The sequence below is a fragment of the Mustela lutreola genome, chromosome 9, assembly GCF_030435805.1.
Source record: "Mustela lutreola isolate mMusLut2 chromosome 9, mMusLut2.pri, whole genome shotgun sequence".
In the NCBI taxonomy this organism is placed as follows: domain Eukaryota; kingdom Metazoa; phylum Chordata; class Mammalia; order Carnivora; family Mustelidae; genus Mustela; species Mustela lutreola.
The window spans coordinates 60,419,634-60,441,799 of NC_081298.1; the positions used below are offsets into that span (position 1 = coordinate 60,419,634).

At 37.9% G+C, this 22,166-nt stretch overlaps 1 protein-coding gene and 1 non-coding gene across 2 annotated transcripts in view; both read right to left on the bottom strand.

Moving 5' to 3' along the window:
- MRPS9 (mitochondrial ribosomal protein S9) overlaps positions 1-22,166 on the bottom strand; it is a 64,706-nt gene that overhangs the window by 23,657 nt on the left and 18,883 nt on the right. Inside the window, exons 3-4 of the mRNA XM_059134330.1 lie at positions 9,031-9,093; positions 8,915-8,945 (exon numbers count right to left, since the gene is read on the bottom strand). Of these exons, the coding sequence (XP_058990313.1) occupies positions 8,915-8,945; positions 9,031-9,093 (94 nt within the window). The remainder of the gene's footprint in view (positions 1-8,914; positions 8,946-9,030; positions 9,094-22,166) is intronic.
- Positions 8,742-8,882, bottom strand: LOC131808645 (U4 spliceosomal RNA). Its single transcript, XR_009344857.1, has one exon. It is a non-coding gene; the product is annotated as a U4 spliceosomal RNA (small nuclear RNA).

The window sequence follows — 22,166 nt, forward strand, 5'->3', positions numbered from 1 at the left end:
TAAGATGGAAGCTTAGACAAGTGATTTTTAGATCTTCTTTTCTACTATACACTTTCACAATGCTATCAATTTCCCTCTGAATACTTCATTTGTCCACTGTTTTTATAAAGATTAAATACCAGAATTCCCTTGCCACAGACAAGGCTGAAATTGATTGTTCTAGACTCTTTCAATTTATTTACCTATGTCTACTTACCTACTGATATACAGAGGACTGTCTGCATGTTTTTTAAAAACACAAATGGTATTAAGCTGTATTTACATTATATACTTCTTACAGACTATTTGTCTTCCCCTGCCCCCAAAATTCATGTTGGAGCCTAATCCTCCATGTGCTGGTATTTTGGTATGGGGCCTCTGGAAGGCGATCAGGTCATACGGGCAAAGCTATCATAAATAGGATGAGTGCAGTCACAGAAGGAACCCCAGAGATCCTAGGCCCCCTTGTAAGAACACAGGGAAAGACAGCTGTCCATGAACCAGGAAGCGGGCTCTTGAAGTGAATAGATTTCTTGAATTTGGACTTCCAGCCTCCAGAACTAGGAGAAATACATTTCTTTGGTTTGTAAGCCACCCACTGTACAGTAACCTGAATGGACTAAGACAACACTACACCATTTTCACTTCCTTTTCTCACCCAACAGTGTGTCTCATTTGTACTAATGCAACTGGAGCTGCCTTTTTCACTTTCAATTTGGGGAGTGAAAGAGAGGGAGTGGGAGAGAGCGAGCAGAAATGCATGAGTGAGGAGCGAGGAGTAGGGGTAGAGGGAGAGGGAGAGAAAATTTTAAGTAGGCTCCAGTGTCTGTGCGGAGCCTGATACCAGGCTCAATCGCACAACCCTGAGATCATGACCAAGCCAAAATCAAGAGCTGGCTGTTTAACTGAGACCGAGCCACTCAAAACCCCTGGAACTAGCTCTCTCTTGATTATCAGCACATTACTTCACAGTAGATTCTCCGACATTTAGTTAGCTACCCTATTTAGTGAACATTTAGACTGTTTCTAATTCTTTGCTAACACATACTATTTACAATTTCTAATCTGGTAAGTGATAATGATCTATCATTGTTTTATAAAACACTGTTTCTGATCTGATAATTCTTATGTTTACTGGTTACTTTTATTCTCACTTATGAATTGACTATTTTCCCCTTTGCTTACTTTGTCGGATGCTTAACTGACTAAGCCATCCAGGTACCCCTGATGCTTGCTTTTTAAATTTATACTGCCTTTTTTCTAAAGAGAAGTTTTGAATTTTAAAATAGGTAATTTACCGATCTTTGTCCTTTTCATTTTTTTGTGACTTAAGGACATAATATTATCCATTATTTGATAGTTGTATGTTTATCCTTCAACTAACAACTTTAATTCTATTCTAGAGTGTGAACTTCTTAATTCCAAAATCATAATGAACTTTTAAGTCTTGACCCAATTCTGTCATGTTCTGGATACACTCTATTTTTTTTTTTTTTTTTTTACATTCCATTGAGTGGATTAAGAAATAGGACACTTCTGGGCCACCTGTGTGGCACAGCTGGTTGGGTGCCCAGCTCTTGGTTTCAGCTCAGGACATTGCCTTGGGGTCAGGGGATTAAGCCCTGTGTTGGGCTCTAGTCTCAGTGCAGAGTCTGCTTGAGATGCATTCTCTCTCTCTCTCCTTACCCCTCCCACCTGTGCTAATTCTCTCTCTAAAATAGGTAAATCTTTAAAAAAAAAGGGGGGGGGGAGTGGGGGACACTTCTGTCCACAGAAATGTGGATGCCTGTCCCATTTATTTTTTAAAGACTGCTACAAAAATAAAACAGAAAATGAGAATAATCCAAATGCTCAGCTGAAGAAAATCATCCTTAGTAAAACCAATGACAAAACAGAAGGAAAGTGAAATGCAACACTCCAAACTGAATTAAATATTTTCAAACAAGCATTTGGGTTTACTGGAGGATACTCTGCATCAAATCTTCAAAATATGAGCCCATAATGGACAAAAAAACTGAAAGTAATGAAACTTGATTAAACTCAGAGAAGAATTAGGGAAAAAGCTAAAATCATCAGAAATGTAGACTGATTTATATAGAAGAAATAGATTAAAAGAAGAAATAGAGGGGCGCCTGGGTGGCTCAGTGGGTTAAGCCGCTGCCTTCAGCTCAGGTCATGATCTCAGGGTCCTGGGATCGAGTCCCGCATCGGGCTCTCTGCTTGGCGGGGAGCCTGCTTCCCTTCCTCTCTCTCTGCCTGCCTCTCTGTCTACTTGTGATCTATCTCTGTCAAATAAATAAATAAATAAATCTTAAAAAAAAAAAAAATTAAAAAAAAAAGTTTAAAAAAAAAATAGATTAGAAGAATAGATTGAAAACATAATAAAGGACACTGGAGGAAAAACTACAAAGACCATCAAGAAAATGAAAATGAGACAAAGAAAAAATGAAGATGAGTCAGAAAGACAGACTAGAAAACAACCAAAGAAGGAATAAAATTTACATAACTGGAGTCCCAAGGGGCAAAACAAAGTGAAACAGAACTAATATTTAAAACTATTAAAAAAACCTTCCTGGATATAAAGAACTTGAATCTACAATACCGAAAGAGCTCACTGCCAGCACAATAAGCTAACTTTTCATAATCAACTCAATGTCATACTTCCACAAAGCTACTAAACAAAGGTAAAGAATCCTTAGGACCACCAGGAAAAAAGATTAAATGACTTATAAGGAAAGAATAGCTGGACTGATCTGAGACTTCTCAAGAACAACAGACAAAGCAGGACAACAATAGCACAGCACTTCTAAGAAACTCAAGAAAGTGTGAGCCAAAGATTTTTCCCTCTAGCCTAGCTGTTCTTCAAGTATCAAGGCTATAGGAAAATAATTTTAAACACGTCAGTGCTCAAGAAATTTTGTAATCTATGACCTCTCTTTGAAGAATCTACTAGAAGATGAACTCCATTCAACCAAGAGATGACAAGGGAAACTTTAACAGAAGTTTAATAATTTAATTATAGATGTAAAATTAGAACAGATGAAGTGTATACAAAGAAATGTTGAAAAAATAGAATACACCCAGATACCTATTTTTCTATGTGCATATGTAGATATGTATTTGTAAAGCTGGAATTCAATGTTTCTGAAACAGCTCCTGTCCACCAAAATATAGGTGAGAAAAATCACAATTTATTTGTTACCAATGTGACCATTATGTTACTTAAATCATCATTACACGCCATTCCATACTGATTTGTGTGGGTTTGGCCACCATGTTGTCAATCGGCAGGATGCTCATATTATCTCTGTACAATTAGCACTTTGCCCTTCACCTATACTGTGGCATGTTTTTATAAGAGTACCACTTAAGGGGCACCTGGGTGGCTCAATCGGTTAAGCGTCCAACTCTTGATTTCGGCTCAGGTCATGATCTCAGGGTTCTGAGACAGAGCCCCAAGTTAGACTCAGCATAGAGTCTACTTGAGTCTTTCCCCTCTTCCCTCTCCCATCCCCCTTTGTTGCTCTCCCCGACTCCCTGCAAGTGTTCGCTCTCTTTCATGTGTGCCCTATCTAAAATAAAACTCTTTAAAAAAAAGAGTCTCATTAAAAAAAATTACAACTCACATAGTTTAAATATTTTCAATATTCAGATATCCAAATAAGGATATTCTACTGTAATTCTAATATGGTTTTTAGTTTGTGGTCTGTTTTTTCTAGGTGGGCAATCTTAACATCTATGAATAATAACTGACTTATTCCTAACCTCTGTGCCTTTTTTAATCACACTGGTTAAGCCTTTCAAAATAATACCGAATACCACAGGCAAGTGCAGGCATACTTATCTTATTCCTGGACATAAGATAAAGTAATCCCAGTGCCATGCTTTTTAATTTAAGGTGTTTGTTTCTCATGATAGTTTTTCTCAAACTAATAAAGTTTCTTTTTAGTTCTAGTTTAAGAGTTTCATCAAAAAATGCTGAATTTTGTTTAATGACCTTTTCTTCATCTATGAAAATATTTACTTCCTGACTCAAGCAACTCATTAATAAATTCCTAATGTTAAACCATCCTAATATTCCTGGGAGTAAAAAGGTCTTCTGGTATTTTCTCTTAATATTTTATTTATATTTATATTTATTTATTTATAAACAAGTATATTTTATATTATAATTATATTCGTATAATTTAAATAAATAGAAATAATATATTTATTTATATAATATTCATATATTTATTATAAATATATTATACATAATATATAAATATATTTATATATTACTTATACATTTATATATTATGTGTTTATATATTATATAAATAAATATAAATATTTATATTAAATATATATTTATATAATATATATCATTTATTTATTAATTATATATTTATTTATATTTATATTTCTTTATTTCGTTTGCTATCATTTTATTTAGTGAGAACAGACTACAAGTTTTTATGCAATTCGTATCCAGATCTAGTAATTGTCTGAGCCTTTAAAGTGAACCTGAAGGTTTTGTTATCTTTCTGCTCTGCAACAGTTCACATAACGTAAAAGTTCAAGCTTTCTCAAGTATGACAGAACTCACAGAACCTCTGGGCCTGGTGCCTCTCTGATTAGATCTCTGATCACCTCTGACTTTCCCAGCTTTTAGTCTAACCAGTATTCTCCCTAAGATTATTACTACCTGTTTGAGAATCAGGGAAGTGTGGCAGTGCTTTGCAGTTGAGATTGTTAGGGCCTACCTATATCTTGTTTCAGCCACTTCCTTGTAGACCTGCAGTTTTGTTCTCTCAGACTGACTTCTTGGGTGTTCAGAATAATCTGCTATTTATCTAGCTGTCTGAAGGATGATGCACGTTTAGGGTCCCACTACTCCTTCACCATCTTAACTCTACCCCCTCTGCCTCAGCCACTTCCCAGCTGTGTTTTTGGTAGATTACTCTCCAGGTTTTAATTCCTTTATCTGTAAAATGGGGCACGTAACAGTATCTACTTAATGAAACTGTTGTGAAGATTATGAGCAAATACAAAGCACTCAGAACTGCGCCTGGCCCACTCGAAGTTTCAATAAATTCTAGTTATTAATTAGGATATTTTTCAAATTAATTAGAATAAAGCTACCCACAACAATCTTTACTTCAAAAATATCCTCTGAAGGGATGCCTGGATGGCTCAGTCATTGGGCATCTGCCTTCGGCTCAGGTCATGATCCCGGGGTCCTGGGACTGAGCCCCACATCGGGCTCCCTGCTCAGCGGGAAGCCTGTTTCTCCCTCTCCCACTCCTCCTGCTTGTGTTCCCTCTCTCGTTGAGTCTTTCTCTGTCAAATAAATAAAACCTTTAAAAATTAGTAAAAATAAATAAATAAAAATATCTTCTGAATATTATTGAAAATGATTAATATTGTCCATTTATGTTTTTTTTCCTTGACCAGACTTGCCAGATGTTGATCAATTTCACTGGCTTTTTCAAAGAACTAGTTGGCTTCATTTATCCTACCTCATCTTTAAAATTTCTTCATTCATCAATTTCGTTCCTTTCCTACTTTCTTGAAATGAATACTGAGTTCATTTATTTCCAGTCTCTGTTAATGTCTATTAACTATGTTTGCCTCTGCATAATACCTGCCTATATCCCATAGGGTTTGATATGAACTGTTCTCATCTTTCTACATTTCTAAATAATCTGTAATTTCAATTCTGGTTTCCTCTTTAATCCAACAGTTTTATGGTTCTAGTGATCTGAAGTCAGAGGATCTAACCTATATAATTTCTACATTTTTGGAACTTGTTAGATTTTCTCTATGACCTCTTACATCATAATTCTATTAATATTCCATTAGCATCTATACAGAAAAATATATTTTTGTACCTGTATGTGTAAGCTATAATATCATGCTGTGTTATTCGAATTCTTTAGAGCCTTATTTAACAGCTTTTGCTACGAACATTTCAATGCTAAATGCATGGTACAAAAAGGTTCATGGTCATCAAATCCACTTAAAGGATATTAGATTCTATCAATATCAATTAACATTCTTGTCTCATCGAACCACTCCTCGACCCCCCTGAATTCCATTTCATCTCGTTAGGTGCTATTCCTTGCGTCTGTCATCAATCTGGCATATATCTTTGTTTTTCTGACATTTTTATCACTTGCCTTAAACAGTAGAGCAAGATTTTTATGTTAACTCAATCTGGAAGCTTCCATCTTTTAATAAAGGAAGTGGTGGCACTTTACAAGCATCATAATCTATTCAAATCTAAATTTTGCTGATTTTTTAACATAAAAATTAGTCTGTCTTATGTTTACAAAGTATAGCAAAATTGGTAGGTAGGTGGCAAAAAATATTTTGCTAATTCTAAAGGAATTCTGTCTAAATATAGTTAACTGCAGTATGTAATAAAACCCCACCAATACTGACAAAATAACAGAAGCATTTTGCAGGGATGTCTGGAAGTTTCAGTTGTTACATTCTAGCTGATAGTAATGACAAATTTCTAATACTGAGAAGCTGGTATGATTTGAAAGAACAGTTTTAAAGGCACAGATATACAAGAGATGCAAAGAGACAAAGAGACAGGACATGTAAGTGAGGAGCCTGTGAGGCTGATATATAGAGAAGCTACTAAAAACAAAAAAAAAATCAGTTACCACATTTACAGAAAAAGCCATTAAGTTTCTATGTCCTGTATATACAGTTCTACTTCGATAAACTTGAGCTGCACCTTTAAAACGGATGTGCACTTGTAACACAGCCTTCGTTTATTATCTCCCCAAGAGCTCTCAGTTGAAATGATGTTATAGTTTATAATCAACTATGTCAGAGAAATGAAGAAATATGAAAGACAATTCATTTATAAAAGGGCCCCTAATTTTTTTAACAAGATTCAAAATAAAAGTTATCATTTCAAAGAGCGAAGTAGAGAAGTAGAATGAAAGAACATCTAGCTCTGGGTGCCTCTGGGTGGCTTTCAGTCAGTTAAGTTTCTGCCTTCAGCTCGGGTCATGGTCCCAGGGTCCTGGAATCGAGCCCCACATCGGGCTCCCTTCTTGGCAGGGGGTCTGCTTTTCCCTCTGCCCCTGCTCATGCTCTCTCTCTCTTGCTCACTCTCCTTCAAATAAATAAATAAAATCTTAAGGGGAAAAAAAAAGAGTGCCTAGCTCTGAACACAGGTTAAGACTTAGCAGATATATCAGTGCAAAAGAAATACATTTTTTTATTGAAATATCTTCTCTCTTACCAATCTCTACTGAATCAGCTCTAAAAGAGACTGAGTAATGCAGCCTGTACAGTAAGAATTTGTGGCTACCAGGCTCTTCTCTATGAAATCTACACATCTTTGCTGCAGAGTTAAATGCTTTGGAAGAGTCAGCTGTGTCCATTCCCAAATCTATTTATTACAACTGTATTTATTTCTGTAATTATGTGAATTAAGTACTATATAAGCAGATGATATATGAGTAGAAATAGAAAAGACGATTTTTGGTGCTGTGAAAACGAAATTGAATGCTTCAGAAAAACGGAAAGGCAAGCTACTAAAAAAAAAAGTCTGTTCCACTTCATTGTGGTTAGAGGAAAAATCTGTAGAAATACAGAAATATTCTGCATTTAGATTTCTTAGAAATTTAAGTTCTTTGTTCCACTGTGAGGAAACCAAAACTAAAAAACTTTGATAATGGGGATAAAAGGAATGGGGAGAAATAGATACCTACTGAAAGAAAAAAACCATCTAGAGTTATTATAGCAAAAGATTGATGAATAAGTATAAATTTATACTGAGCGTTTTAAAGAAGTAATTTCTAGCTTTAGTACTTAAAATTTTTTGTTGTTGTTTTTTAAATTAGGCTCAATGCCCAGCATGGAGCCCAGTGTAGGGCTTGAACTCATGACCCTGAGATCAAGACCTGAGCTAAGATCAAGAGTCCAAGGCTTGGGGCGCCTGGGTGGCTCAGTGGGTTGGGCCGCTGCCTTCGGCTCAGGTCATGATCTCAGAGTCCTGGGATCAAGTCCCACATCGGGCTCTCTGCTCAGCGGGGAGCCTGCTTCCTCCTCTCTCTCTGCCTGCCTCTCTGCCTAACTTGTGATCTCTCTCTCTGTCAAATAAATAAATAAATCTTTAAAAAAAAAAAAAAAAGAGTCCAAGGCTTAACCCACTGAGCCACCCTAGCTTTAGCTTTTTAAATTAACCGATAATTACCACCAGTCAACACTGGCTAATAGGCTTTCTTTTAATGTAAATTGGAAAACAGTAATTATTATTTCCTGGCAACCTTAAAGCCTGATGTATGTTTTCTTCAAAATTTAATTTTACACAGTTAAGAGATAAAGAGAAAATCTTAGAAGAAATCAGAGAAAAGAGAAGGCCAGACAGGATGATGGCTAACTGCTTATCAGAAACAATGAAAGACAAAAGACAATGGAATTATATCAACAAAGGAAAGAGCGGGGGTGGCAGTGGGGGGGATGGGGGGTGGGAGGGTCTATACTCAGTGCTTCCAAAATGAACAAAAATTTTTCATTTTTGAATAAAGGTGAATTAGTCTCCAGCAGATCTATACCAAACTCTTCCTCAAAACGGCATCTTAGAATGCAGATAAATGAGTGTAACACTAGTATAGGCATAAACTCTAACCTGATCTAATTGTAATATCATTTAATTAAAAAGAAATAATTTATAAATTCTAGTCATTTATTATTAGTTATAAAATATTGCTGACCAGCCTCACAACTGCCATGACACAGGGGCATGTCCCCACCATATGTGGGTGGCTGCTGATACGTAACCTGACATTGCAGTGAAGGAAGCACTGCTCATTCATTCTTCAATTAGCAATAATCAGCAATAATCGCGCCTCAGATAAACCTCATTGGCTACAATACTGCCACTGTGCAAAGCTACTGCTCATTCATTAGGAGCAAACTTACTTACCTCTTTGTTTTGGAAAAATCTGTTCAGGATGCTGTAAAATAAATTACAGTGCATTAATTACTGTAACATATTACAGACCTAAGTGAAATTTTAAAAATATTAGTGAAGAAAATTACCTTCATTACTGGCCTGGCTTGCTTCTCAAACAAACCACTCGGAAAAAGGTAAGCAATAGCTCTCTGAAAATATACACAAAGGTTAATTAACAACTGTTATAAACTCAAGTTAATGTTATGACTAATACTTTCTGAGTGCTTAGTACATGCCAGAGATCTCATAATCTTTTAAACAGGAGAAAAAAATGACCACATACACATCCCCCAGAGAAAAATTATTTGTCACTATTAAACTGTTTATTAACAATTTTCAAGTGTCAGTTTCAAACATGCATGTGCTCCCACGAATCCCTCTTTTGTTTTTTATTATTATTTTTCAAGATTTTTATTTATTTATTTGTCAGAGAGAGAGAGCACGAGGGAGCAAGCATAAGCAGGCAGAGGCAGAGAGAGAAGCAGGCTCCCTGCCAAGCAAGGAGCCCAATGCGGGGGGCTCAATCCCAGGACCCTGGAACCATGACCCGAGCCGAAGAAGGCAGTGGCTTAATGGACTGAGCCACTCAGGCGTCCCCAAATCCCTCTTTCAAAAGCAAACAAGAGGTGCCCCTCTACAACCTCTGTGGTAATGTGCTCAGGAGCCCCACTTTGGACTCCCTGTTAGCAGTGCGAGTATCAGAGACCGAATACTGAGAAGAGCAGGCTCCAAGCCTCACCCACCGCGACAGCCCCAGTGTTTTTAGATGCTCTCTGAACTCTTCCTAAGAAGTTTTGAGAGGTTTTTATACTACATTTTCCCAACCGGGTTCTCTGAAATGTCTGTCTCTCAATGGGGACACTATTGGCATTCTGAGTGTGACAACTCCCTAGTAGGCAGCCTTGTCCTTCCCTGTCCTGTAGGTCACTTAACAGCCCTGGCCCTTCTCCACCATCTCTGCTGGTAATAACCCTAGCACCTGTGACAAATCTTGCCCACACACATTTCCAAAAGCCCTCCACCTCCCAGGACTGCCACCAACTTGAGAACAACTGTGTAAGCCATGCCAGTGTCTTCGCCAACACCACTCCTCACAATCAAAAGCAAAGCACACGCGTTTTCCTTTCTCTCGAATGGTATCAGATGAGAAGTCTGTGGCCTTGGATCTTATTAGCACTGCATCTGAACTCTAAATTAACTGGCAGCTCATGCAGACACAGCGCTGCTCTGTGGAGAAGCTGTTCTCAGGATGGGCCTCTGTGCCCACGCACGCAAAATGCTAAGACCGGATTCCACTCCCGAAAGTCAGGGGTCTGTAACCTGGGGCTTATCAATTCAGTTATCTTAGGGAGCCCATCTGTGTCTCTGAGTCAAGCTTCATTCTCCCATTTGGGCTTCTGGCAATAAAATGGACACTTAAGAAACCCTTCGATCACACAGCAGAGTGCTAATTTTGTGAACATTTTTTTTTTTCTTTTTTAAAGCCAGGGACGACTCTGCCTTTCCTTCTCTGAGGGAGAAAAGGTGGACTTTTTAATAAGTGATGTTGAGACAACTGATTGCCATTTGGAAAAAGATAAAAGTGGACGCAAACCCGACACCATATACAAGGATAAGCCGCAGATGGGTCAGACGGTCGAACACAGAAAATCAAACAAGTATGAGGAGAAAACATGGCGAATTCCTCTATATAAGCTACACCTCCACAGGCAAAACCAACACCATCACAGGTTATTCGCTGATTTACAACCGCAAAATATTAGAACCCCCACTCCAAGGTTGGCTGCATAAATGATGGCATGTCCATGCCACCAAGCACTCTAGCATAAAAAAGGATTGATAAAAGCAAGATACAAGGGAAATGTGCTTAGAGTGTGACCTTTGGTACAAGAAAAAAAAATAAGAAAATACATATAGGAATGGGGAAAATATACATAGGTTTCATTCCACAAGGAACGGTACAGTGTAAACAAATAAAAATGATCATTTATTAAGGAGTAGGCGGCAGTAGGGTGAGGGCTACAGGGATGAGTAAGGCTTTCCTGGGGATGCCTTTATTCAGCTGAACTTGGAAGCACAAATATGCTGTATGTATTAAAGACCAACATTTTCAAAAGAAACTCTAAAACTTAATATAAACAAAATAAACAAACCTCATCCGCTAAAGTAAATGCGGATACATTTCTTTTTTAAAGATTTTATTTATTTGACAGAGAGAGAGAGAGAGAGAACACAAGCAGGGGGAGTGGGGAGAGGGAGAAGCAGGCTCCCCACTGAGTAGGGAGCCCGATGTGAGGCTGGATCCCAGAACCCTGGGATCATAGGCTGAGCTGAAGGCAGAGGCTTAACAACTGAGCCACCCAGGTGCCCTATACAAACCTAATTTCTAATGACAAAAACAACAACAACAAAACACCACAACAGCAAAAGAATTCTTCAACTTTACTCAGAAGGCTTATTGTTAGTAATATTAATATTAAAATTCTGAAACATTTTGTGTCTGTTCTAGCATAAAGTAAATAAAGGTATCAATTTTATGGTGACCAAGATGTTACTCAGGAGAGAAGATACAAACATAAAAGAAATGTAATGTTAAGTTTGAATTAGACAAACCAAAACATACTTGGGATCTTTAAAAAATATTATTTCCTGGATTATTCCTATAATATTTAAAAGAGATTACTTTTTAGTTCTGTCCCCTCAAAGAGCACAGGCTTAATGAAACTCTAGAATCAAGGAGTGGACTCTAGCAACCAAATCTTGGTTTCTAAATACAGTTTCCTAGTATAAAGAATAGAGCATCTCAGGAAAAGGATTAATCCTAGGCCTAAGGCAGGGAAAGTAAAGAATAAGCCTGAGACACCTTCCTATGCCAGAAAACAAGGAAGTGCTCGAAAGGACAGAGAAACCAGCTTCAAGAAGCTTCCACGGACTACACTTGCGACAATGTGAACATCAAAAAGAACAATGACAATGCCTGGTAACATACTCAATACATACATGTTGAAGAGTGTGCCTCTACACACACACACACACACACTCTCTCTCTCACTCTCTCTCTCTCTCTCACTCTCTCCAGGGTTCTGAGGTAGGAAGCAAGGAGAAAAGGAAGGCCTCTTTATGAAACAATACCAGTTAATAAAAGTAGAAGGAATGAAAGATGTAGAAAATCACCGTTTTATAACCTCCAAAGTAATCTTCAATTTCAGCCAAAGATCACCAGTGGATGAAAAAGTCATTGGCTAAAAGGTTACTGGGCCCTAGAATATTCAAATGGACTTCAAATAATCACCCTACAGATGACTTAGTTATGAAGGGAAAAAAATCACTTTTACAATAAAGAGGTCGGTGGTCACCACATTAACCAAGGGGTCAGATGTACATCAATAATGGGACAAGCTCATTATATACCTCCTGGTGTGAGGGAACAAGAAGTATACAATATCACACAAGTATTACCCTTTATACATTCTAAATCTAATCACCAGGAGCAAGCAGAAAGCCAAAATGTAGACAACCATGTAAGACAAGTGGTCTGGATTCTACAAAACTAGCTAGCTATAAAGACATTTTCGGGAAAACTGACGAAATTTAAGTATAGACTATAGATTATAGAGTGTTACAGATTTATTGTTAATTGTACTAGATATAAACGTGGTTACCATGGAAAAATGGTATGAAGGATGCATGTATGTAGGGCTAAAGTAAATGCGGATACATTTAGGAGTTAGGTGATATGATACTGCATTTTCAACTTACTCCAAATAAGTTTTATATATACAGAGAGAAAGGGAATGTGGCAAAATGTTAACTGTCAAATCTATGTAAAGGTATGTATGTGCAAGTGTCTTTGTATTCACCGAATATTCAAGTTTTCTGGAAATTTGAAAAATTTGAAAATAAAAAGATGAGAAATGTTAAAAATTAAAAAGTTAAGTCCATCGGATCTTTCCCAATCTAACCTGTCTCCGCAGGGCCACCATGAGCCTACAGCACCTGTAGTAGCCCAGCTAGCCTTCAGGCCTGGTTCCCACAATCAGCTATGGCACTCCCAAGGCTGGTCAGACATCTTAGCCTAGGGGCTACTGACTCAAGGCCTGGGTGAGAATAACAGCATGGAAGACTGATGTACAACTCTGCAGCCCGGGGTAAGCATGCCAGGATTACACTTTGTCCAACCAACTTTTGAATCAGGTTCAAGCTGTCACTGGTATCATTTTCAAATATAAAAATTACTAGTACTACATGAACAATGAAAGAGTTCAAGAAAGCAATGAAAATGTAAAGAATTTCAACCCACAGCAGATTTCTCATGAAAACTAAGACATACACAAGTCACGAGGAAGTTAATCAATAGAACTTGAAAATAAGGAACTGACTGCAAAGGGTGTCTAGGTCTTACAGGCAATCTCTGTATGAAAAAAAAGTTAGTAAAGATTTTGGTAAAAATATTCTGAAATTTCCTAGAAGGATCAGAAAAAGTAGCACTGCCTTAAAAACAACAACAACAACAACAACAAAAACCCAAAAACCTCAGCTAAGAAAAAACACGTATTTATTAATTCATAATTCCTCATTATATTAGATGATAATGTTGATTTTATTTATTTTAGAGAGAATGTGCAATGCAGAGGGGGTGGGCAGGAGCAGAGGGAGAGGAAGCAGACTTGGTGCTGACCATGAGCATGACAAAGGGCTCAATCTCATGACCCTGAGATCATGACCTGAGCCAAAACCAAGAGTCAGATGCTTAACCAACTAAGTCATCCAGGTACTGTAGGTGATAATAATAACACAACCAACTACACTGTATTGTATTAACTATATTATACTATATTATATACTCTATTACTAATTACTGACAGGGCATGTACAAGGTGCTCTGCTATACTGTACCAACTATATTATATTTGTACCAAATTACATTAGGTTTTGTACTAAGTACTGTGGAAAAGGTCCATAGAGTAAGACACCATGTTAGATAAACAGCAAAATCACAGGCTCAGTAAAAATAAGAAAAAACAAAGGATGGCAGAAAAAAGAATGAATGAAGATACAGAACATAAAAGAGTTATCCCTCCAAATCCGTATTACATCTTTTTCACCAAATTATGAGGAATAGGTTTTCTAATTCCAGGGGAGTTATGATGTATTAGTCATAAACTGGTTACTTTTTAACCAAACAGAAGATACAAAACAGGAAAGGCACAGTAGGAATGTACATTTCGTCATCTGTCCAGCATGCAAGGGAGAGTGGGACCACCACCTAAGGCAGCACTTCCATTTACCTACTACGGGCACTCTGAAGAGATTTCTTACAAATTCTGAGGCTAACAAAGGACTACCTGGATTTTATGAAAAAATAATTTTGTTGGCTTTCTGGGACTGCAGTTGTTAAAACTCAAGTAGGTGAATACCGTTTTTTAAAAAAAAAAAAAAGAATTTATAGGAAGAAGAGAATTTTGAGTGTGTGCATGAAGCTGCAATGTTTGGAGCAGAGCACCATGTGCTGTAACAGAGTAAAAACCCTTACTCTCGCTGCACTTCAGAATTCACAACAGAGAGTGCTAAATATCTAAGTAACGTAAGACCTTTACTACATCCTATAACCACAAAAATATTCTCCAGGAACACCATTCCCAGTGATTTTAACTTGTGAGAACATCGGCTTTATCTAGTTGTTGTGAGGATGAAATAAGGTATTTGCAAAAGCACAGCACCCCACAGGCACTAGACAAATGTTAGCTATACGAAAATGTTCTATGTGAAACACTTTCCACATTATTTTGTATTAAGACTTAAAGTAGCAAAGATAAGAACCTGGACCTCCTGAAATTTAGTATCTGAATGTGCTCTTCCCCGCTGAGGTCAGGGAGCCAACCTAGGTCTCTCAGAAAACGGATTTACTTCTCCACTGGCATCAAGGACATTCACCTCGTTAGAGGTAAAATTAGGAGAATAGCCTAACTATGCTCAAAGGAAAATAAATTGACCATTTACTGTGAACCAGTTTTACCTCGACCAATTTTATTCAACAAATACTCATTGTACCTAAGTTACAGGGACTCTGTGAGTTTAGGAAGCTATAGTTCCTGACCACATTCTAGCAGCAGAGACAGATGCATACATAATCTCAATTACGGGGGTCACTGTCACAGTACACATGGAATAACATGGCTTAGTAAAAGGATATTTTACAGGACCTGTGCTGTAGCTATTTCTAGGTTACACAGATGGAACCAAGGGAAGTGGTCACGAGCTTTTTTCAGTAATACTTTTCATCTGACTTCTTAGCAGTCACTTGTCCCTTGCCAAGTCAGGTCTTTTACATACTGTTTTCTCTGCCTGGAATACCATTGTTCCATCTAACATTTTCCTGCTTCTCTTTTGAGACCTAGCTCAAATGCCAGCCCTCCAGAGCGACCTCCCCTGACTCCCCAAGGGCTCTGTCATTTCCCTTCTTTGTTTACACCTGTGGGAGTGCTCTCCACATTTGTCTCCTTCCCTATGACGTCAGTCACAATGGACAGAGCTCTCACGTCTCTCTAGAGACTTGAGAAGATCACTGGCCAGTCTGTTATCTTCTCCTCATCCTTCCTCCTGGCTTGAACTTCCACACTTCTTGCAGCAATCACAAAGGCTGATGCTCACCTCCTTTCATTTACATACCAATTCCTGCCCTGGGTGTGAGCCACCTACACAAGACTCCCAGTGTCACCCAGGCCAATAAACCCCCTCAATTCCCATTTCTATCCTTAGAAGCGCACAACCACTTTCTCAACGACCTTACTCTTCAGCCCAAATTCTGACCCTGCGATTGCTTGGGCTCACCAAGCCTTCCTCTGGAACCTCATGACCTACAGCCAGGTCTCTACCACAGAAGGTTGCTGTTTTCCCACTCACAGCCATGTTCTCCTCCTACCTCTCTCCAAGTTCTTCCATGGTCTCTTGTAAACACAGCTCTGCTCCTCACTTAAAAGCTAGTTCCCTCAGAGCTCCATCTTTGATTCTCCTTCTGTCAAGCAAATTCATGCAGAGAGGCTAAATCTATTTCTTTAGTTTCCAAACCACTCCCAACTGTCAGTTGTCTTTAGGATTGCTCCACTGAAGTATCCTAAAAGCACATTCATAGCTGCTCCTCAAATAACTTACTTTTGCCTCCTCAAAGTTCTTTCTCCCAGGCCCTGTTACCAGTTCTTTGGATTTTACCTTGGTCATATGTAGAAGGTGCTCTCGAAGGCAAAGGACCTTGGTTTCTTAGTCACCGTTGCCCACCCCAGAGGGAGAACATTGGCAGGTATCATAGTCCCCCTTACTTGTGGATGATACGTTCCAAGACCCTCAGCAGCTGCCTAAAGCCGCAGACAGTACTGAACCCTATATATACTATGCTTTTCCCTATACATACATGTCTATGATAAAGGTTAATTTATAAATTCGATACAGTAAGAGGTTAACAAATAACAATATACTGTAATAAAGTTATGTGAATGTGGTCTCTTTTTCAAAATACTTTATTGTACTGTACTAACATCTTCTTGTGATGGTATGAGATGCTAAAATGCGTATGTAATGAGATAATGTGAAGCGAATGATGGAGGCACTGTGATGTAACGTTAGACTACTAGTGATCTTCTGATATGACAGAAGGCAGATCATCTGCTTCTGGATGGGTAATAGAAACCACAGAAAGCAAGACAATAGGTAGCAGGGGAAAACAGTACGCAAAGGGTAAATAAAGAAGCAAACTGAGTGCACAGTCCTTGAGTGAATCAACTAGACTATGTAACACTTTATAGACAATTAGGGAAATTTAAATACAGATTAATATACAAATGATCCCATACTCGGTCATATACTCAGCCGTACTGAGTCCCATGCTCAGACTATATTAAAATTAATTTTGTTAAATGTGATAATGGTATTGTGGTTATATAGGAAAATATCCCAACTTTTTGGAGATGTATACTCAAGTATGTAGGGGTAAAGTATCATAACGTTTGTAACTGACTTTAAAAGAAAATAGTTCAGTGACACCTGGGAGACTCAGTCGGTTAGACTCAGGTCATGACCTCTGGGTCCTAGTATCAAGCCCCAGGTCAGGCTTCCTGCTCAGTGGGGAGTCTGCTTCTCCCTCTCCCTCTGGTCCCACCACCATACCCTCCCCATGTTCTAAGAAAGAAAGAAGGAAGGAAGGAAGGAAGGAAAGAAGAAAAGAAACTAAGAAACAAAAAAAAAAAAAAAAAAAAGAAGAAGAAGAAAGGAAGGAAGGAAGGAAGAAAGGAAGAAAGGAAAAAAGGAAAAAAAAAACAGTTTAGCCACAAAATATACAGGGGGAGCAAATATGGCAAAATGTTATTTAAACTAGGTGATGGTCACATGGTATGCATTATACAATTATTTCCTCTTTTCTGTATGACTGAAATTTTTATAAGAAAAAGCATACAAATTAGTGTTTATGGCTATCGCTATTGGCTTAGACTATTTCAGTTTTTCAATTTTGGTTCCTACTCCCATGTAATATACATACATAAATACATATACGTATGTATGTATACATGGACATATATACATATATACACACACATATAAGTCATGAAGCTTTTGCTCGTTTATAATTGAATAACCAAACAACTGAAATTGTTTTAGTAAACCTGTTGTTTCAGTCAGGTAAAAGCAACCATTTCCTACATTTCTAAATTTCTATTTATTCTTACAGTGTATTTTTGAACTGTTTTCAAAACCAATTCTTCGGATATTTAGAATCATGTCATTGAAAAACAATATAAAAATGAAACTGCAGAATATTACTTTTACTTCCAAAGTATTTCCTTTCTTTCAAATAACACAAGGCAAAAAAATACAAATTCTTACTTATGGGGAGATCACGGAGCAATCCTCTGGTTAAACAGTCCAGAAGAACTTTCTCCAACAAAGGAAATGTCCGATAATCTGTGGGCTGATATGATACGTAGCCCATGTGGTTACTGTGCATTTGACATATGGCGAGTGCAACTAAGGAATTAGACTAAGGAACTAAATGTTAATGTTAGTTAGTATTAACTAACTTCAAACAATTCCACACAGCTAGTGGCAACCACACAGCTCGACTATTTTAACCAAAGCCCTCATGCAGCATGACAGTCTTGCACTGATGTTACTACTGTGTATCTCAGCAAGGTTTTCAAACTCCATTAAATTGGTACAAAGTTATAAGATCTGTGATTTAATTTTACTGCTCTACCCAACAAATACCCACATTCATAACAGAGAATATTAACAACCAAATTGTCTTTGAATAGAAGATTTCTAGAATGAATCTGGTCATGATAGCCATCCCTCTTTTTCTCTTTATGAAGTGAGAGCATTTTAATACTTCAGATTTGTGATTTGATTCCCTGAGGGTTTGAATGGAGAACTCAGTATTATGGAAACCACGTAGAAAGCTGAATTTCCTGACTTCTCTCTTGGAACTACTGAGGCCCTATTCTACTAACCAGAATGACTTTAACTTCCTGTGTCTAAGGCAAGAGCACTTGGATTTTATACCTCATTTCAGCCTGGATTTCAGAGCTGGGGGTAGGAAGTAGAAACATTTACATACAGGAAGTTGCAGGAAAATATAGGTATAATATACATACAAGTACTCATATGGGACAAAATGAAAGTAACATCCCAAAAGACTCCAGATACCCAATGAGTCTTCTTGCAATGTTTATTGATTCAGGACAGCTCTCATTGTCCTCCTCCCACCTTCCATATTAATCGTAACTTGCTATGGGAAAGAAAAAGACATAAATATCCAGTTGCGACCAACACTGAAAATTCCCGCTTGTTGTGCATCTCCTTTCTCCTAGAAAAAGCAGAAACAAAACAAAACCAAACTGTCAAAAAAAAAAACCAAAAAAACCAACCAAACTAACAACAAAAATGACAAGCATCCACTTCTTTTTTTTTTTTTTTTTTTTTTAAAGATTTTATTTATTTATTTGACAGAGAAATCACAAGTAGATGGAGAGGCAGACAGAGAGAGAGGGAAGCAGGCTCCCCGCTGAGCAGAGAGCCCGATGCGGGACTCGATCCCAGGACTCTGAGATCATGACCTGAGCCGAAGGCAGCGGCTTAACCCACTGAGCCACCCAGGCGCCCCAAGCATCCACTTCTTTCTTAAAGCCTCGGAACGCCTACCTGAAGGAACAAGGTATCCTCCAGAGCTCATGAGGACAGAGCCTTGTCTGCAACATGCCCTCCAGGGGACACTCCAAGCCAGACTCTGCAGGGCCTTCAGTCCAGGTCCACAGTAACTGTCCCCACCACCATGTCAGAGGCAGGAATGGTGAGGGGAGGAAAGCACGCGTCAACTTTCTCTCCAAAGCCTGGTGCTAGTAGGGACACGGCTTCTGGACATTCTGCACATTTGCCAAGTATGAGAACATGTGTGCTACAGTCTGCTGTTCCAGAACCAACCTCACCGGCATGGCCTCACTAAAGTCCGGCATCTCCTGTTAACTACTAGAAGCTCTGCATTAGCTATGAGAGCACTGGTCTCTGCAGTGGGAGCAAGACCCATTAGGTAGCACAACAGCCTTACTGTTTCCTGCCTTTCATACCATCTTCTTACCCTAGGAGCCCCAATGATAAGATTATGCCTTTCCTGACCAGGATTACTTGGTTTTAATTCAAGGTCAGGCGAGGAGAGGTTAGCTCAGTGGCCGGCACATCCCACACCATAAAGTAGTCTGTTAGGCTCTAGTGACTTCACACCTTATTTTAGTAGAAAGGCATTTGTGCAAGCCCTTCCAAATATGGCATTTAACCCTCCATCTCCCTCCATACCCCACTAAATTTGCCCCTTTGGCTTCCTCAGTTGCTTTCTATTAATAGCCACAGGCTCAAGAGACTTCCTCAAGCTTTCCTTGTAGGTGGTAGACGATATCCTCACTCCTTACAACTGACAGCCTCTGGCCCAAACTGGAAAAACATTTCAAAGGCTGATGTCTTGAGTCTTTGGGGCTTTCCAAAATACCCAACAGGAAAATACTATTCCCAGTTCAACATAAAGCTGTAGATGGTATTTCAAAGAAGAGAATTATAATAAAAAGTAAGTAACAAAAGTGGTTAGCGGCATAAGGGCTTTTCCCATAAAATTTTTAATTAAGGTAAAAATTTAGTTGGGAAAGGTTCAGAAGTACCAGAAAACAAAAACAAAAACAAAACAAACAAAAAAAAGGCAGGCAAAGAAAGTGTTAAAATACTTGTCATTTTTAAGCAATTTTCCTGATATAATTCAAAAATATCTGTATTAGGATGGTAAAAGTGCAGAATTTAAATATTTTGATAAGGTGAAATTAAGTCAACCAGAAAATCAGAGGAAGGTGACGAGAGAAATACTTGACTCTCTGCTAATGTTAACCCATCTATCAACTATAATGTTCTCGAATTCCCAGGTGCATTGGGCACTTAGCAGGCGCTAGAGACACACCAGCAAGACATGGCCTAGGTCTTCAAGTATCTTAAAATTAGAGGAAACTGGGCATTTCACATGTGAATTGTGGTTCTGCCCGCTTAGACTATGTTTTTCAACAAAAGAACTAACAAATTTCCTAATTATCTGGTTATGTAAACTGAGAAGCACCCAGTTCTTCCACAAAGACAAAAGACAAAAATCGATGCATTTGTCCCATGAACAACAGTTTGAACTTCTGAGGGTTCATGTATGTGCTGATTTTTTTTTTTTTTAGAAATTTTAAACATCAAATTTATTCATAGATGTTTTTGTGTTGATTTTTTTTGATAAATTAGCACAGTACTGTAAATGTATTTTCCTTATGATTTTCTTAGTAACATTTTTTTCTCTAGCTTGCTTTATTGTGATTATACAGTATGTAATAGACCTCACATGCAAAATACGTGTTATCAACTGCTTATGTTATCGGTAAGGCTTCCAGGTAACAGTAGCCTTTTAGTAAGTAAAGTGTTGGGAGTCAAAAGTTACATGTGGATTTTGACTTTAAAGGGGGTCAGTACCCCTAACCCCTGCGCTGTTCAAGGGCCAACTGTCTATCAGTTGGGACTCAACTCCTCAAGAAGCTTGGAAACAGTATTACTAACCTAATGTTGTTATTTGTTTTAGGTTAGCATTTGTGTTTCAAAAGAACATTTTCTCAGACTAGGAACCAGATTCCAGATGTAGACTGTAGTTTAACACTGGTATGCAAACACCAAATCATTGCCTTACTCTGATTTTGAAGCTGTTGATGACTTACTCTTTCAGTCTGAAGTTCAGTCAGAAGAAACTCTGAGCCAGAGGGAGAGAGAGAGAGAGAAAAAAGAGCATTTTCCTATAATAAGTTCTAGCTTAGTATTTCCTATATTAAGTTCTGAAATTTGTATGGAATTCAACGTGGCTAAGTTCTTAGGTATTTTAAACTTATGTCACACTTGAAAAAGTCGTTTTATATTTGAAGTAGGGTTCAACGGTTGTTATTTGTTGTCACAATAACGAACAAACAAAAAAAGCCATACTTCTTTTGGAAATAAAAAAGTGGAGTATACATTTAATGGTAAGTATAGGAAACTTAAAAAATTTATTAGACCATAGTACTGCTTGCCTGGATCTAAAACAAAAAAATGCTGACAAAAATAAAGAATATAAATTTAAAAAAAATTAATCCAAATAAATCATGGACTATGGCAATTCTCCTTTGTGTATATGATTCCTACATTTTCAGATTTTTAACTAGAATACAGGGAATTCACGGGTTCCCTAAAATGAAGGCAAAGTATTTAACTACATTCTTAGGCTTAAATCAAAGTATAAAAGGATTGCAGGCTCAACCCAGGAGGAGCACTGGGTCAGGAATGCAATCTCTATTAATTAGGTATCCCAGCTGGGCAGTGGGTCTGCAGCTGTTAACTTGATCAATGACTTACCTAAATGTCATCTCTACTGATTCGCTTATAAATTACCAGCAAGTGAGACTAATGTACAGGTGCTAATTTATTTAAACTGTTCTCTACAGTTCTACATAGCTTTATAAACTGCATCTGGCACCTAATGTTAGCTGTCAGTTGCACTTAGACATGCCTGTCCTAACGACTCTGTTCATTAGAAGTGAGCACAAATTATGAAATATTGTGAAAAATGATACATCAAATGGAATGGGCACAGCAAATCAATTAGAGAAACTTCATACAGCATATTCACACTTAGGAGAATAAA